Raw genomic sequence first — 16,812 nt, forward strand, 5'->3', positions numbered from 1 at the left:
AAACCCGTGATTCCGGTAAGGAAATGGGAAACGTGGTAGAGGCGATTAGGCAGATTGCGTCATTTCGAACATCTCATCTGGCGTCTGACTCCGCTTTGTAAGGCGATGATTTCGTATGCGCGGATGGAAGGTGGAAATGATTTCGAACTCCTTTTCGAATACCTTGTTCCGAGATGATGGGAAAATAGAAAGGCTGAGTCAGGCGGGTAATGCCCGCAGGGCGCCAAGAAGCGTTCTCGTCGGGTAATTCGGGAAAGAAGAGCCGGTCGAATGAGGTGGAGGTGGTCCAAAATCTTATTTATTGATGAATGAGCGACTTCCAATAATATTTGTTTCGATGAGTCGCAATGGTGCAGTGTCTGCCTCCTTTTTTGGCAATCTAATTGTTCATACATGACTTTGTGTGCTCTGGATGCACAACATACAATAGCACACATGAGTCGAAAAAGTGTCAAGAAACGTATTCACTCATGCGCCATCTTCCGCGGATATGGTGGTCACCTGCTGTCGTCATCACTCATCCATCAGAAGAAAAAAAGCCGGAAGCTTCCCCCGGAGGTTATACAGCAGTCCAGTCATTTTCCCACGATGACTTGTCGTATCCAAAAGGCGCCACTCTTGTTGTAATACTAGTTGTTTGTTGCATAAGAAGAAAGAACCAGGAAACAGATGTATAAAGAAGAACCACAACGTCCCTTCACGTCCCTGATCTGTCCTTCCTGCTGCGACCACACATCCACCTAGGCACCCTGTTGTTCACACGTTCTCGCTAACTCCAACAACTATCAGTTCCTTCCTGATAAGATTGCCCTCAAAATAATACATGGATTATACCACATATCCATGCTAATTTTGGTACGTTACAAGGATATTTATTCACAAGCATCTGCTAACACTTATTATAGATTTCTTCCCTTAGAGCTATGACAACAAATTCAAATTATGCCCTTCACAAAGCTACACCAACTGACTGGCTCGCACTCCTGGGCACCTGGTCAGTCTGGATTTTCTTCGTGCTTTCAGTATTCTTGTGTCCCAAACCTAATTTCTCCTTTGCAACTTCTTTCCAATCGCTCACAGTCTCTCCCACTGTATACTCTCTTTCCCAAACTTTTCCATTTCCTTGACCCCACAGGAATCCATCCTCATCTTCTTGCTCACCTCCCAGCCGACCATTATAAGGCTCTCTGACATCAGCGATCTCAACCCATTTGCCATTGACAAGCCTCCATTTATCTTGATCCTCCTTTCTCATCTCTCCCAAGCCGGGTAAGAGCGAAAATCGTTTCTCCCTGACTTCCTTTGGCCCGTTTTCAAAGACATCGTCACCCAAGACTTCGCGGGCAGTGGCCTCGTCGACTTCGTGCCATTTATTATCCACGGCGGAGAATATACGGTGTTTGGTGGGCTGGGTAGTGGGATTAGGATCTTCGACTGGGAGAATTCTAGGGCTAGGACGATGTAAGCAAAGCTTGAGGACAACTCTTCAAGAGTAAACTCACTACTCGTGGTAAACATGGATCTCTCGATCTATATTAGTAGCATACTCGGTATGCACCTGAGGTCGGATGTGCTCCTATAGTTCAATCAGCGCATGAGATAACCACCATGAAATAAACTACTCACTTTGACGACAGGCTCCAACCATCTCGTATTCGTTTCAATTGTGTCCGCCTTACCCACAAGATCCTTCATTCCAGCCTTTACAAACACCTCGTAACCCTCTTCAGTCAAAGGCTGACTCTCCTTAGCTCTTGCCGAACATCCCGCCTCAATCTTATCATTCAATTCAGCACGGTGCTGCTCCAGGACATCGAGACTTCTTCCTTCTCTCTCTTGTTTACTTGCTGTTGTGATTGCGTTGTCGGCCGGAGTTGCCGAGGTGGTCGTGGTTGGGACGGAAGTTGAAGTCGCGGAAGTCACGTTTCTAGCAAGAGCACCCGTTGCGGGATTTGCGGTGATAGCATTTGGAGCTGCATCTACTCCAGTAGGCGTAATACCTCTCTCAAGAGACGCACCCTCCACAGCTCGGGCAGTAGTATCACTAGGGGCTAGTGAGGCGGCATCAGCCATAGGTGTCGAGAAGGCTGTAGCATACGTCGAAGTTCCGGTAGAGGATCCAGCAGCTGAAGGGGCCCGAGGGAAATCATACTCTGGATGACCTTGTGGATGTCGAGAATTAGTAGAGAGAGTAGAAAACTTGTCATTGATATTATCTTCAGTGGCCAAAGTTCGGTCGTTCGATTGGACCCAAGTACCTCCCGCAACAGGCACGGTGACACCCGCGATGGAACCGGGGGTTGTCTCCCCAGTGCTGACTAAGTCTGCAAGATAGCTGAGATCTGAAGAGAAGGGTCAGCTTCTTAATATACCGAAGAGAATACATTTATTCTTACCCTGGTTTGCCTCGCCTCCATTCAAGCGGGAGATGTTCTCCGGTCTTTCAGGAGGGGAAGGGAATTCGCTGATCTTTTGGGTATTCTCGGCACCTTGAAGACTTCTGGTTGTCTTGCCCCTTTTCAAATCGCCTCCGCTCTCTATTGGCTGCAAAGTCTGATTCAAGGACTTTTCAGAAAGACCTTCAGGCCCCCGGGCCTCGAAAGAAGCCTCTGTAGATGAATGAGGATCAAAAGACTCAGTCTGATGACCTCCTCCAAAAGCGCCTCCGTCTTCTCGAGAGCGACCAATCTGACCCGATGTCTTTCGAACCATCTCATCAAGCGGCCTCTCTTCCAAAGATGTTTCTTCAGGCAAACGAGGGTCCGAAGACTTGTCGATTACAACCACATCCTCTTCATCTTGCCCAACTGGGCTGGCAAACTTGGTAGGCAAAACTCTGCTGCTATTTGGGGACTGATTTAATCGTTGCTGGTTTCTTGAGCTAGCCTGAACAGCTGCAAATGATGGTATATCGGGGAGATCTTTACTCTGGGCCGCAACATCTGGCCCCGGTGAATTCACCAGGTTTCGTGCTGAACGCGAGCCTACAGTGGTGGGAGGGGTGTGTCTCGACTTGGCTGGGGTAGTAGGCGACTGTGACGGGGTTTGAGTCGATCGAGAAAGGTTTGGGGTTGATTTCGAAGCTGGAGAAGGAGATGTCCCAGCAGATGAGGATGATTTGCTCTTGCGATGCAAGATCTTTGAGATAATGTTGGGCATACCGGGGCGTGATGGGTATATTCTTCTGTCGTCGAAAAGTAGCTTTAACGTTTTGTCCGTTTGTTCTTCAGTATACGAAGTTTCTAGCTAGCTTTGCATTGATTTTCACTGCATGACCCAGACCTGATACTCTTAACACCCTCAGTCGGTCAAGTTACTCGTGCTGGCGTGCATCTTGCCGCTTACAAAAGACCCAAAAGCATGGGGCGAAAGCCGACGGACAAATATGATAATAGTCCTAAATGACGTCGATCCTTTCATCATCGGCTGTGCTAACTGTCTGCCTGACGGGACTGACGCAACTTTTCCTTCGCGGCTCGTCACTTTTCATTTTACACTCATCGCGGCTATGAAAGATCTCGAGCAGCCATCGGATTCTCATTTTATTAACTTCCTGCCCAGGGTCCGGGTCGTCATTTTATGTTTGTCGGTTGCTTAAATTTAATCAAGATTCTGATCAGAGAAAACCAATCGTATTAAAACGCGGTAATAAGCACACTTTGAGTTCTATATTACGTAATGTTTACAAGTAGCGTCACACCATTACCAAAGGACTGGATGCGAGCGCTAAAAACATTAGCTAAATTAGTTTGTCTTCTTGTCTTACAGGACAGGAAATACTGAGATGTGACGCATGGATAAACAGTGACGGACCACGCATTCGCCATATACGGGACCTACAGGTACATTCACTCAGCCAGGGACATAATTCAGGACTCTCAACAGAGAACGCATACATCATAGGTTGTCATCGATAATGCGATAAGCTCACGATCCCCAAGATGGAAGATTTCCGACCTATTTCGTCATCGCTCCCTCTTCAACTACCAAGCACGAAGGCAGGCGGCATGCTTTAAAAGAGAAGGAGCGGGTTGGACATCTCTTGGGTCCATCACATTACTTTCGAACGACAATCAAGACACTTTCCACTCCAATCCATCAACCCAAACCAACGAACACAACAAGCAACAATGTCCGGCGTTACCCAAGGTGTCAAGGAATTCTTTTCTAAGTCTAGCAAGCCCGAAACCACTGAAGTGCGTCTTTGTCATTTTCTTTTAGTCGATGTATCCTTAACTTTCGACAATAGGTCTGCACAGACACCGCCCCTGAGGTCGTTCAGGAGCATATCAGGCCTCAAGAACATGTTGAGACCGCTGAAGCCGTCGACCGCGAGCGACATGTTCACCACCTCCAAGTATGTCTTCCTTACTCCCATGTCAACGATCATGACATATGATTTACATATCAACTTTAGCACCGACTCCAACCCGTTGAGGACAAGCAGACCCTCAACGCCAAGCATATCAACACCACCGAGCCTGTGATCACCCGAGAACACAAGGAGGAAATGCGTCCTGAACACCAGGAGGCTCTTGCCAAGCAGAGGAACTTGGCTCGCGACACCCGATCTACTGGTGAGGTCGAGAAGAGCGGAGCGCATGTGGGTACTGCTGTCAATGAGCACCAACACCACCACATCCACGAGACCGGTAAGTTACTTGACGTTCTAACTGTTTTGCAACCCCATTTTTACATATCGCTTGCAGTCCAACCTGTTGTTCAACGCGAGACTGTTGATCCCACCGTTGTCCACAAGACCGAGGCCATCCATGAGAAGGTTGAGGACGCACCTATTGTCCACGAAGTCACTACCCTCCCCACCATCTCAGCTGACAAGTACGCTAAGAACAAGTCTTCCATCGAGGGCGAGGGTGACCACTGCAGTACTTGTAAGTTGTATATTCTTAGATTAAAACTGCGGAACGCTCTGACAGCTCCCAATAGTCGAGGGTGCCCCTCAGGTTGCTGGCCAGTCTTCCGGCGTATCTGCTAAGAACACCGCCGCCGACGCCACTTCCACGGGTCGCCATCAGTCCAGCAAGACCCAGGCTCTTTAAAAGAATGTGTAGTAGTTTATGGTATCTGAAGGTTAAAGCTTCCATCTCTTATATTGTAGCAAATAGTAAAATACAATGATAAATGCAAATACTTCGCAATTAGAGCTAGACTTGAACCGAGCTTGTGGTTCAGTGCACCGCTTCGAGTGACGAGACAATTGCATCTGATGGAAGGCATTGCTCACAGTACACGGCGAATTTGGTGTTTGTGAATTGAACCTACGAACGAAAAATCGGTCAAGCCGATGCAAGAGCACTTTCCATGACTTACTTTGCTGCTGGCTGGTGGTGTTTCCAAACGCTCTACCAGTTGCCGGAGTGCTTTCCTGTTTTAAGCTGTACGACGAGGATGCCTTCGTCATCTGGCGGAGAAATAAGCTTCCGTTTGCATGCCCTCGCCGGATCTGGTAGTCCAGGACCCCATCCCATCGCTGAGGGACGGAGTCCTCACAGTGCCAATTCTTCGGTCTTCGAGAGTATGACTAGACATCTTGGCTTGCTAATTATTTGTGTTCCCTTCTGCCGGGTGAAGTAAATGTAATAGAGAGTAGTGGCATATATAGATGATAGAGCAATACGGAGTCACTTGTGTTCATTACATATTTCGCTTTTAAACTAAAATGAACATGTTGTAATAAATAGTAACCGAAATTCTCTATGATTTGCCAAAAGTTCTGGATGTATGAATGGGTCGGCAGTTGTCGACCATTTTTTAGCTTTTACTCGGCTTCTGTGTTGCGTGTGGTTACTTCCCCCATCATGTGCACCACCTCCGGGTGGTACTACCTGTCTGCAAAGTCTTCGGGTGAGAGGCCTCATTTTGTCCAGCCTTCAGAAGGTACAGCCATGATGAGATATGAAGGACACCGAGAAGTGCTAGATGCTTGAAGTTGGAATATAGCCGGAAGGAAGTCGAAGTTGAACTGTACGTAAGACAGAGAAATAAAAATCGAACGCTCCTTCCGATCGCCAACTCATTATGCAAAAGGTATTACGTCATCACATTCAATATTTAATTGGAGTATTCGTCCATAAATAAGCGATAACCGTGGGCGTCGACTACTGATAAAATCAGCGCTTGTTTCTTGTGCCACTCCTTATCTTGGTCGGCATTTCTGTCTGCTTTTGTCGTCGTCGCGCGTACATCCAATCCCAAAATTGTTACTTCGCTTTTCTTTCCTGTTGAAGTTTTGAGGGCATGCTTGAGGCGGGGGATAGTGTCAGGTTGCTCTATATGTTGGAGATAGCGAGTAAGTGTGAGGGGTGATCGATCCTAAGCCTAACGAATCCCCATTTACAATCCTCCTCCTCCTTCCCCTCTTACGTAAAACCCAACTGACTGTACCAAACGACCCGCCGTAGCACTACACCGCACTTTTCCTACGTACCCCAAGCCTCTCTCTATTCCTCTACCTATTATTACAATGTCTAAGAGGCTTTCGATGTTTGAAACTGTGTATGTTGTGTGACGTATCGCTTACCTTCTGGCAGATGGCAATCATAATAATAAGGCGCTCATCAACAACGAAGCGCCGTCGGTTATCACAGTCGTCGTCGTATGAACTGTGGTGCTATAATAGCTTCGAAAGGCAAGTTGTATTATATTTTATACTACCCTCTATGCATTTATCAATCATTGTTAATGTGAAGATGTTCAATTCGGCTCAGCCATAAGCGTCAGTTATAATAATAGTTTTCACCACATGACTGCAGAAGAGAGATAAGAACACCACCTGCTGCCTGCTCTTCTTACAGCGGTTACTGGTCGCATGTCATGACGTAAAAGTCGTACTTTCTAATCGCGCGCGTCTTCTGGCATCTTGTCTTCTGACCTGTTTCAGATACGTATAAAAGCATCTTTTCCCATGCATTTGCATTTTTCTGCCGAGTTAGTCTGCAAGCCAACCCAACAAGTAATACATGATGTCTTCTACCTCTTCTGAACTTTGCTTTGACTGTGCCAACTGTGTTGAAATGCTTCCTAAGGGAACAACGAAGTCGGTCACCGTCAGTAGCAGCTCTTTTACATTCTCATTTTCAGCTATAATTTCAGTGACCTATCCGTGGAAACTGACTATACTTGACAGAGGCCCGAGATCTTGGAAAGGCTAACCAGGATCGAGAATCATATTGAAGTCCAAACTGCGTTACTCAGTAGTATGGCGGCAAGCAAGGATTACGAGAAGAAGGTAGTATATACTGATGACGACGACGAGTTGGTGAGCCATCTCTTCTTCGAGAAGACTACACCCATTTAAAATACAATCCTGATTCTATCCATCCAGGAGGAACCGGATGTACAACTTTGCAATGTGACTCGCGAAATGGCCGCTCTGAAAACCTACAAACCACAGCCTAAAGTCACGAACCACAAGGTCATCATTGAGGCTGCTCTCGGTCGACTCGACCATGTGAACGGGGATAGCAGCATTAGATGGGCCCAATCAGTTATACTTGGCCTGCAGGCAGCCGAAACACTGCAAAATGATAAGCAGATGATGGAGCTCGCAAGGGTTATAGGATGTCTGGAGGCCTGCGAACTTCGTTGGGCAGGGGACTGGAGAGCTGGTGTGGCATCCATCACATTGAAGGAGCTGCGAACATTGATGATTTGAGCTGATCGCGAGTGATACTTTTGCGCCCGTTTCCTTTCTCCTTGTCTGTTGTTGTCTGTCGTATATCTCTGTACTATTCAGGGGGACTATTTTATTCAGAGCAGTGGTTTGTCGATGTATTCTTATAGCACCTGTACTGTGGTGTCCTATTAGCAACAGCAGTAATCGTCGTAATACATACAAATCTATTAACCCATGATAAAGCATCGTATAAGCAAACTATCAATACAAACTTGGGAAGCACGGAGCCAACCCCTTATTACGTAGTAGGTCATCCTTCATCCACATCCATTTCCTGATACACGTCTTCGTCCACTTGCACCTTATCCCCATCTCCTTCAATCCCTTCTGGTGGAGCTTCCTCATTAGGTACGTACAACTCATAGATGACATCCCCTTCAGGACCTTCGACAACATTTTCCAACAAGTCGCCGCTTAGCACTGCGTTGCGATTTATCAGCTATGCTTTCTATATAAACGCGCAAATGGCGGTACCAGTTTCTATTTACCTTGAATGGCTCTGAGATCCGCCTCTTCTACCCCTTGCTCAGATCCAATTCCTTCGCCGAATATACCATACGCCATGCACCCCATTGCACTGACAAACATGTGTTGCAATCCGTTGAACTCTTTTATCTGACTGGTCTGCTGCAAGACCTGGACAAGGTCGATACCGATAGGCGCGTCCGAGTCAATTTGAGACGAGCAAAGGCGGTTACGTTGAGGCGTGGCATTGGGATTTACTGCCGATCCGGAAGGAAGAGTAGCCGGTGGCGACGAGGAATCAAAAGGTGGGAAGGGGAACACGAGTTGGTGTAATAATGAAAGGCTAGGGTGCAGCAGTGCCAAAGCGCTGAATAACCAATTAGCAACGTATAACTCACGGGCCTAGAAACGACTCACTCTTCAACTGGCGTACGGTACGCATGTATACCCCATATCTTTGAGCTCTCCGCCTGCAGAACCAGCACCAGGGCAGGTACCAAGATGGTTTTTGAACCCATCAAGACCACGGCATCTGTGTTTGACACTGCCATCATGCACATACCCTTGACGATCATCAAGTTCATTTTCAATATCTGGATTGGACAAGGATGAGAGGCGAAAGGTGAGTTACCTAGGAGTACACAAAATACAGCACCGGGTCACTTACTTCTTCAGATGAGGCGCTAGGATGCGGTGAAATCAAATATCGACTCAGTCTCTCTATGAGGGGAGGTTGTCCAGCCAGGCTGGGTGTGCTCTCAGTGGGACTCGTCAAGAATGCAAAGTGATTTCCATCTGCAAATTTCAGCGTCGAGAATAGCGGGGTGACGACAGTGAGGTAGGAACGAGACGACCTACGGATGGCAGCAGCGAAAAACACTTCCAAACCTCTTCTGACGGTATGACTATCAAGCGATCGGGATGTTAAGCCGAGGATGATATCTACAAGCTCACTACCTTGCCTGTAGAAGAATCAATTTCAGCCTACGAATTGCAAAACCATGGTAAACAATTTACTCACCAAATTCCTGAGCCATCACCATACCAACACATTGCCTCACACAGCCCCGCTATCCCATCGCCCAACTCTACAGCCCAAGCTGCAAACACCCTCCCTTCCATCTTCACCTCTTCACTCTCGTGCTCTTCTTCCTCCTTCTCCTCGTCTTCATTCTTCTTCCCCCCTTCTTCTTCCGTCTCCATTTTCTCTTGCCCACCTCCCCTCCGTTCCCTATTCCTCTCCGCTTTCAACCTCGTATCCATCTCTTCCAACTTGCCTTCTCTACTAAACACCTCGACAACCAGCCGCTGAGTGGCCGGGATGATGACGCTGATTTCTGAAATGTAAGTGATGATCGATGGGAATAAATGCACAAGGGACGATAAGAGGTCGTATAGGTTTGAAAGGGCTGTGATCTGGTGCGTGATTAGCCATATGCGCATTGCAAGGGGGGAAACGACTTGCTTCATAATACGAAACATCCTTCTTGTCCTCGTCTTTATCCTGCTTTCCCCGCTCGGACAGGATGGCAGATACCAACGCTTGCAGCATCCCGCCCAGACACCTCGTCACACCTTGTGCCAGCACCGCAAAGTCATCCATCTCCCCTGTCCCACACGTCTTGAGAAGCTCATAACATTGCGCGGTATATTGTGTTCCCCATGCCGGCCCGGCTGGTCTCTGATGTTGATCCTGTTGCAGATCAGGACGGCGGAGACCGGGTTGGTCAGTCATGTACAAATGATTTGGGGGATTTGGTTGCATGGGCGGGTGGTAGGTGAGGATACGGTATAGTGACGGTTCGGTGGTGTATGAGAGAAGAAGCGGTTGGTATGATGAAAGTGGGGTGTGATTGAATAACTGGTAGAGAAACTATATCCGCCAATGCAACCAAAGCGCCCAAAATCAGCATCTCCCTTATTATGAAAGAGATGGCCACATACTTCACCACGCTGATCGGTGGTCTCTTTTCCTGCATCCCCTTCCCAATCCGCATCCGGCTCTTCATCATCTATATCCATCGACGACGCCGTGGGCGAACTAGTCCTTCTCGACACTCTTGACGGAGAAGACCTAAACGGTGAACTCTGTGTCCTCTCTTTCCCTTTATTACCACCCATTCGAAGACGATGCCTTGTCGGCGCTGGCGATACACCCGCCTTGCTGCGCGGTGATCCTCTGGGAGATTTGGTGGGGGAAGTATGAGCATCGGGCACGAGCTGTGATCTTGTGGGAAGAGCTTGGGACTGAGAGCGTGAGGGTGAAGGCGGAGGTGAAGGTTGCGGCGACCGTTCATGTTCATGTTCATGCGACGTTTTCAACTTTTTTCTAGACCCCGCTCCCGAGGCAACAATCTTTGGCGTCGCTGCAAACGCATTATAAAACGCTGAGGGCGTGACCGAGGCCGGACCGGGTGTTTGCGCGAGCGACGGCGGTCGGCGGTGATTATGATTCTCGCGTGCCCCTTTTGCGAGTGGCGTCACGTCTGGATCGGCGTGGAAGGCTAGATTGGTAGAGTTCCCGCGGGCAGGGGTTGGAAGATGTCGGGGGAATTGAAAAGATGTTGATGCGCGTTGAGAAGCTTGTGGACGGGGTTTCGCGGCCGAGGTTTGGATCGCGTGATTCTGTTTTTTACCAGCCAACGTTCATTTAATCGACGTACCGTGGGGGGAGAGGGAAGACGTACGGTAAAGATTGCTTGATGTCGTACACTCTCTATCATCCGCTTGGACTGAATTTCTTTTTCCTTGACCTGTGCTTCTTTTTCAGCTACAGCTTGTTGAAGCCTTTCGAGCTCTGCTTTGAATCGATCTTTTTCCTGTTTTGTGTTTTGGTATCAGTCATTGGCTTTGGCTTGGGGGTTTGTTTCCGCACCTCTTTCTGCGCCCGACGGATAGTCTCTGCCTCTCCCTTTGCAGCCCACATCTGCGCCTGCAGCTCTTTAATCTTCTTCTCCAAATCATCCCCGCCATCTCCCGCCGTCACTTTTTGCGCGTTCGCAGTGGTGGTGGTGTTGGAGGAGGCGGTACCCGCTCGAAGCCTCGCAAGCTCCGTCTCCAACGCGATCCGTCTTTCTCTCTCCTTCTTCAACAACTCTTCTGCCTGCACGTTCCCGTATCTCTGACGTTGACCTCCCTGCGACCCTGACCCGCCGCCGCTTGAAGGGATGGGAGGTAGTCTCGCGTTGCCTTGCAAGGGCGATGGTTGATTAGCCGCGCCGAATACCTGCGAGCCGGCGTGCGAGCCGACAGAGGCAGAGCGGGATAGTTGGCGGGCGGTGTTGAATGGTTGTGATGGTGGTGGTGGGGCTGGCGCTGGAGCATGAGAGAGACGAGCGGTGATGCTGGATGTAGAATTCGAGCGCGAGAGGGTCTTGGTGCCGGCTTCAGCTCCACTGAGGGCTTGGGTGATTGCCCGTCTGCGTTCTTCCGACGCTGTACTCCTCCCATCCTCGCCCTCGCTTTTCCTTGCCGTACCACCCACACTGGAGGTCGAGCCAGATCGTCCATGCCCCAGCCCCAGTCGGGCTCCGAGAGCAAGAGATTTTGATCGCCGGTTATCTGTGACGACGGCTTCGTCCGCTGAGCCTGCGGCGAGGTCGTACCGCCCGGTACTGTCCACGACGATATCGATGGGCGGGGGCTCTTCTCCGTGCCGGCTTCTACTTCCACCCGCGGCTGCCGGGACGGGCGGCTTCCATTGCGCGCGTATGTTTGACGTTGCATTCACAGGCTGCGGCAGCGTCCTTCTCGCGCCGAGCTGCTTCGGCCTGTTGCCATAGTTGTCGGCTGCGACGGTATTCCTCGCGGGCAGCTGCGACGCCTTGGGTTGCGCCTGCGACGCCTGGAGGGCGCGTTCTTCGACTTGGACGAGGAGGTTGAGGGTCTCTGGGTCGTCGAAAAAGGCGTCGTCGTCGTCGTACGCGTCCGACATGCTAGAGTACAGGGTCAGCAATGTGGCCACAGCATGGTGAGTGTGCAGCATGGTGAGTGTGCATGGCGGTGTGCAGCATGGCGAGTCAGATATGTACGGCGTGGAGCCGGATTAGCATGTGGCTGGGATGGCGTCACGGGCCTCGGAGCCCCAGCAGTATCATCAGAGAAGCGGCGGCAGCAGACGGGGGGGAGGGCTCACCTGGCGTAGTTCTTCGCACGAGTCGTCAAGCGAGTAATTATTAATAATCTCCCACGCGACGCGTCAATAACCCGCTCTCCCGGGATAAAGTGGAAGAAATGCGAGAAACAAATCCCGCCACGTGGGCGTCCCCTCCAGACGGCAATCCGCCCCTGCTCCGTCGAGCCGTCCGCCGCACAACCCTTGTTATTCCTGCCCCTCTCCCTCCCTCTCCCTCCACCCACCTCCCACCCCCCCCGTCTGCAGCCATGTCCTTCGCCCTCCGTGCCCGTGGCCTCCGCGCCGCCACCCGCTCCCTCGGCGCCGTGAGTCCCCCGCCCCCCGCCCCCCGCCCCCGCTGACTCCCCACAGAAGCCGCTCCGTTCCACCCTCCCCCAGGTGCGCTACGTGCAGATCGACGCCGACAAGTCCTCCCCCATGCACGACCTCCCCGCCTCCGGTTCCGAGCCTGTATGTCCCCTTGTCGCCAGGCGCACGAGATTTAGGACGGGCTTGCTGACAATTTGTTGGGGGAAAACAGTTCAAGGTCCAGCTCCACGCCGACTCGTTCCACTCTTACCGATGCGATGCCCCGCCTCCCGAGACCACCGTCACCAAGGACGAGCTGATCAACATGTACCGCACCATGGTACGTCTTTTGGGGATCGAGGAGAGCAAAGAGACGTGCCTGCATAGTCGACGGTGAACAATGGCTGACCCCTCGCAGGTCCAGATGCGACGAATGGAGCAAGCCGCCGACGCCCTTTACAAGCAAAAGCTTATCCGAGGCTTCTGCCACCTTGCCATCGGCCAGGAAGCCGTTTCCGTCGGCATGGAGACCGCCATCACCGGCCAGGACCGGGTCATCACCTCTTACCGATGCCACACTTTCGCCGTCCTCCGAGGTGGTACCATCAAGGGCGTCATTGCCGAGCTCATGGGCCGAAAGGACGGTATGTCTTTCGGTAAGGGTGGTTCTATGCACATCTTTACTCCGTCATTCTTTGGTGGTAACGGTATCGTCGGTGCCCAGGTATGTCTCCTCTTTTTTTTTTACTTTACACCTAGCTAATAATACCCAGGTCCCCGTCGGCGCCGGTGTCGCCCTTGCCCAAAAGTACAACAAGGAGAAGGCTGCTACGTTTGCGCTCTACGGTGACGGTGCCGCTAACCAAGGCCAAGTCTTTGAGGCTTTCAACATGGCCAAGCTCTGGAACCTCCCCTGTGTCTTTGTCTGTGAGAACAACAAGTACGGTATGGGTACTTCTGCCGAGCGATCTTCCATGAACACTCAGTTCTTCACCCGTGGCGACCAGATCCCCGGTCTCCAGGTAGGTCCACCACATCCCGCCGGAAAACAAAAAGCTGATAGGCGGCTAGGTTAACGGTATGGACATCCTCGCTGTCCGAGAGGCCACCAAATGGGCCAGGGAATGGGCCACGTCCGGCAAGGGTCCCCTCCTCGTCGAGTTTGTCACCTACCGATACGGTGGCCACTCCATGTCCGACCCCGGAACCACCTACCGAACCCGAGAAGAAGTCCAGCAAATGCGATCTTCCCAGGACGCCATTGCCGGCTTGAAAAAGTACATTCTCGAATGGGGAGCGACCGATGAGGCGAGCTTGAAGGCGATTGATAAAGCCGCCAAGGAAGAGGTGGATGCCGCTGTCGAGGAGGCCAAGCAGAGTCCTTTCCCTGACCAGGTCGAGTTCTGGAGTGACATCTACGTACGTCCCCGAGCGCCCTTTTACCGTTACCCCGAAACTGACGTTTGACTATTTGTTACAGTACAAGGGTTCCGAGCCCACTCATATGCGCGGCAGGGAGAAGGAGGAGGTCCACTACTACAACAAGTCTGCTTAAATACAACTCAAAAAAGGCTTCTTATGCCGTAGGCATGTATGTAGGGGAGGGAGAGAGAGAGAGAGAGTAGTTGGTCCTTACATTGTTCTCGGGGCTTTCCTTTTTTATTTCGAGAGGGTTATGCAATTAGATTCAACGCACAGTTTTGGAGCGCGAGGTTTATCGGGTGAACAAGTACGTCCCGGACACGGATACCAGCGACAACAGTACATCCCCTCCCGGCGGTGCTCGTCCCAGCATAAATTCTTCACTATAAAGTCATATTATTATTAACAGCCTATACAATCCGCTTCCGAAAAATATAGCGATACATCAAGAATAATCAAGAATAATAAGACACTACTTATACCTAAGGGTAACACTATTACCGACTTGTACTACGCGAGAGAGAGATGACGAAAATTTCGCTTGTATTGTCCATTCGTTCAAACATAATATTGGTATTTGCAGTTTAATTTGCAGTTTAAATATAAAAAGAAAGGGAAAAGAGTAAAAGTAAAAATAGCTAATGAAAACTGATGTGACAGGTCCGTTCGTTCGACAAGAGAAAGACAAGATTGATCTTGAATTTTGAATTTTCCCTAAATACAAGTGCTTTGCGAATGGATTCTTGTGGTACGCATCTCGCTCACAACCACACATCCTTTTCCCTCCTGACGATTAATGACGGACCGCTTACTTGCAATTTTTCCTTGCTTAAAGCAGAGACTGGAGACAGTTGACGGGCACGACACCCTTCTTGTGCTCCTCGTCCTCGCAGAGTGACCAACCATCGTCGTAAACCTCGTGAAGATAGAGCTTTTGCCCGGGCGTGACAGCTAAAACAAAAGGTCATCAGTTAACTGTATATTAAATTGCCTCTTTGTACGCATTGGGGGGTGGGAAAGGGGACTTACCAAGTTCGTCCTCAAGAGAACGGACAAAGCCAACCTTGACGCTGACCCAAGTGCCAGCGGTGACGCCTCGAGGACCAGCAGCGGCGGCGGCAGCTCCTGACCCCGCCACTGCTCCGGTCGCAGCTCCTACACCAGCTGCACCTGAAGCACCGCCAACGCCCGCCATATTCTGCTGCTGCTGCTGAGGCTGAGCTGGGAACGAGCCCCGCGCTTGAGCAGGAGGTTGGGCTGGAGGAAGACCAGGGACCAACGATACGGGTTGGAAACTGTTACGGTAAGAGTATTGCGGGTTATGTCGCTCCGCGTAAGACAAGGGCTCTGTCCTTTCCGCAGCAGGGGGCGCAACGGCAAAGTCATTGGTCGCGTATGAAACGTGCTGGGGGCCGTTGTTTGCTTCGGCCATGGCGAACGATTCAGAAGGAGGGTCGTACTAGGCAGAAATCAAGATGATGAGAATGTTTTACAGAGGATGAGACACTGACAAAGACTTACGCGTGGCTTTTCGTAAGCCTCGGTGTTCTCCATACCGGCAGAGGTACCCCAATCGAATACAGAACTCCTCCTCTTTGCTCGCTCAGCTCGAGACTTCCTCCTGATACCCGCAGTGATCAATAAAGCAATCAAGACGATGCCCGCAATACTGCCAATGACGATACCAGCGATCTATAACAGTTGTCAATATACCGCGCGTGATCAAACGAGTTGTATACTCACGGCACCACCGCTCAAGCTGGAGCTGCTTTGATTGCCATTGGCATTAGCAGCAGCGACGGTCGAACTTGCTGTAGCGCTAGAGCTGGTCGAGCTAGCAGTGGTGCTGGGTACAATGCTTGAAGTTGCAGATGATGAAGTAAGAGTCGATGAATGAGTGGACGAATGCGTCGATGTGTTCCTGGTTCGGGTCAACCTGGAAGAAGTGGTGCTTGTCGCAGACCTTGAGCTTGTCGTAGAAGAACTAGTAGACGTGATGATGCGGCTAGATGTCCTTGCAGAGCTGCTAGAGGATGAAGAGGAGGAAGATGTACGGCCTATAATATATCAACATTTAAACCTCGGTTTGCAGTGTTTTAACAACCCACTGCTAGTGACGGGAGTGGCTCGATTCTGAGTGGCAGAAGAAGTCGTGCTTGTCGTCCTTGCACTGGAAGACAGGGTAGACGTAGCTACTCGAGTGCTAGACGACGTTACCGACGATGTAGTGCTCGTACGTTCACGGTCCGCCATGGTATCTGAATCGTCGATAGTATCGGCGTCGGCGCCAACGTCTGATCCGCCAAAAACATCGTCCAATATTCCAGACATCGGGGAAGAAATGCGAGCCAAACGGTGCAAAAAGAATCGGGATGGTCGCGAGTGGGAAAAGTGACAGGTGGGAAGAGAACATGCGATCAGCAACCACTAACACCTATGCATCGCATCCCGTGGACGCTTCGCTAATTAGACAAACTTACCTCAAGGAGCCGATTGAGGATAAAGGATGTCTTTTCAAGAGACAGAGAACGGCTCAAAGGACCGTCAAAAGTGTGGTATGATATGCGTAGGCGGTGCTAACCACGTAGCTTTTTTGCAGCCGAACGGATGGGAAAAGCCGGAGAGCGAAGAGAAAGCCGATGGCACAGGGGATAATAAGACAAGAAGCAAGCAAGGAAGGGCGGAGGCGCTTGTAAGGATGTGAGGACGAAGGACGAGGATGGGAGATGCAGCGATGCTCCTGATAAGATGGACTGGTGACGAGAAACAAGAACGAAAAACGAGAAACAGCCTTTTCAGCCACTGA

At 50.4% G+C, this 16,812-nt stretch overlaps 6 protein-coding genes across 7 annotated transcripts; 3 read left to right on the forward strand and 3 right to left on the reverse strand.

The window, feature by feature from the left end:
• Nucleotides 1-681: 681 nt before the first annotated feature.
• On the reverse strand, nucleotides 682-3,588 carry CNF04410 (hypothetical protein). Its single transcript, XM_571402.2, has 4 exons — nucleotides 2,397-3,588; nucleotides 1,627-2,342; nucleotides 1,503-1,576; nucleotides 682-1,451 (listed from the first exon to the last, which is right to left on the reverse strand). The coding sequence occupies exons 1-4, from the start codon at nucleotides 3,157-3,159 to the stop codon at nucleotides 950-952; spliced, it is 2,055 nt and encodes a 684-aa protein (XP_571402.2). The 5' UTR covers nucleotides 3,160-3,588; the 3' UTR covers nucleotides 682-949.
• Nucleotides 3,589-3,831: 243 nt separating this feature from the next.
• On the forward strand, nucleotides 3,832-5,156 carry CNF04420 (allergen, putative). The gene is made up of 5 exons (XM_571404.2): nucleotides 3,832-4,196; nucleotides 4,250-4,357; nucleotides 4,418-4,652; nucleotides 4,710-4,892; nucleotides 4,948-5,156. The coding sequence occupies exons 1-5, from the start codon at nucleotides 4,131-4,133 to the stop codon at nucleotides 5,058-5,060; spliced, it is 705 nt and encodes a 234-aa protein (XP_571404.1). The 5' UTR covers nucleotides 3,832-4,130; the 3' UTR covers nucleotides 5,061-5,156.
• A 1,791-nt stretch (nucleotides 5,157-6,947) lies between these two features.
• Nucleotides 6,948-7,809, forward strand: CNF04430 (antiphagocytic protein, putative). Its single transcript, XM_571406.2, has 3 exons — nucleotides 6,948-7,067; nucleotides 7,148-7,279; nucleotides 7,346-7,809. The coding sequence occupies exons 1-3, from the start codon at nucleotides 6,981-6,983 to the stop codon at nucleotides 7,673-7,675; spliced, it is 549 nt and encodes a 182-aa protein (XP_571406.1). The 5' UTR covers nucleotides 6,948-6,980; the 3' UTR covers nucleotides 7,676-7,809.
• Nucleotides 7,810-7,831: 22 nt separating this feature from the next.
• CNF04440 (hypothetical protein) lies at nucleotides 7,832-12,308 on the reverse strand. 2 transcript variants are annotated; one of them, XM_024657457.1, is made up of 11 exons: nucleotides 12,297-12,308; nucleotides 11,037-12,096; nucleotides 10,849-10,980; nucleotides 10,106-10,786; nucleotides 9,627-10,034; nucleotides 9,183-9,577; nucleotides 9,020-9,123; nucleotides 8,829-8,956; nucleotides 8,579-8,754; nucleotides 8,185-8,528; nucleotides 7,832-8,116 (listed from the first exon to the last, which is right to left on the reverse strand). In XM_024657457.1, exons 2-11 carry the CDS (start codon nucleotides 12,093-12,095, stop codon nucleotides 7,947-7,949), a joined length of 3,597 nt encoding a protein of 1,198 aa, XP_024513148.1. In that variant the 5' UTR covers nucleotide 12,096; nucleotides 12,297-12,308; the 3' UTR covers nucleotides 7,832-7,946. The 2 variants fall into 2 exon arrangements, with proteins under 2 accessions (XP_024513148.1, XP_024514517.1); XM_024658592.1 differs by having other exon boundaries at nucleotides 11,037-12,308.
• A 191-nt stretch (nucleotides 12,309-12,499) lies between these two features.
• Nucleotides 12,500-14,279, forward strand: CNF04450 (pyruvate dehydrogenase e1 component alpha subunit, mitochondrial precursor, putative). Its single transcript, XM_571697.1, has 7 exons — nucleotides 12,500-12,601; nucleotides 12,648-12,746; nucleotides 12,817-12,924; nucleotides 13,003-13,308; nucleotides 13,358-13,606; nucleotides 13,656-14,003; nucleotides 14,065-14,279. The coding sequence occupies exons 1-7, from the start codon at nucleotides 12,545-12,547 to the stop codon at nucleotides 14,137-14,139; spliced, it is 1,242 nt and encodes a 413-aa protein (XP_571697.1). The 5' UTR covers nucleotides 12,500-12,544; the 3' UTR covers nucleotides 14,140-14,279.
• Nucleotides 14,280-14,430: 151 nt separating this feature from the next.
• CNF04460 (conserved hypothetical protein) lies at nucleotides 14,431-16,755 on the reverse strand. The gene is made up of 6 exons (XM_571716.1): nucleotides 16,487-16,755; nucleotides 16,115-16,300; nucleotides 15,750-16,063; nucleotides 15,528-15,698; nucleotides 15,036-15,465; nucleotides 14,431-14,957 (listed from the first exon to the last, which is right to left on the reverse strand). Exons 2-6 carry the CDS (start codon nucleotides 16,257-16,259, stop codon nucleotides 14,836-14,838), a joined length of 1,182 nt encoding a protein of 393 aa, XP_571716.1. The 5' UTR covers nucleotides 16,260-16,300; nucleotides 16,487-16,755; the 3' UTR covers nucleotides 14,431-14,835.
• Between the last annotated feature and the right edge of the window lie 57 nt (nucleotides 16,756-16,812).

This window comes from Cryptococcus neoformans, assembly GCF_000091045.1.
Source record: "Cryptococcus neoformans var. neoformans JEC21 chromosome 6 sequence".
In the NCBI taxonomy this organism is placed as follows: Eukaryota; Fungi; Basidiomycota; class Tremellomycetes; order Tremellales; family Cryptococcaceae; genus Cryptococcus; species Cryptococcus deneoformans.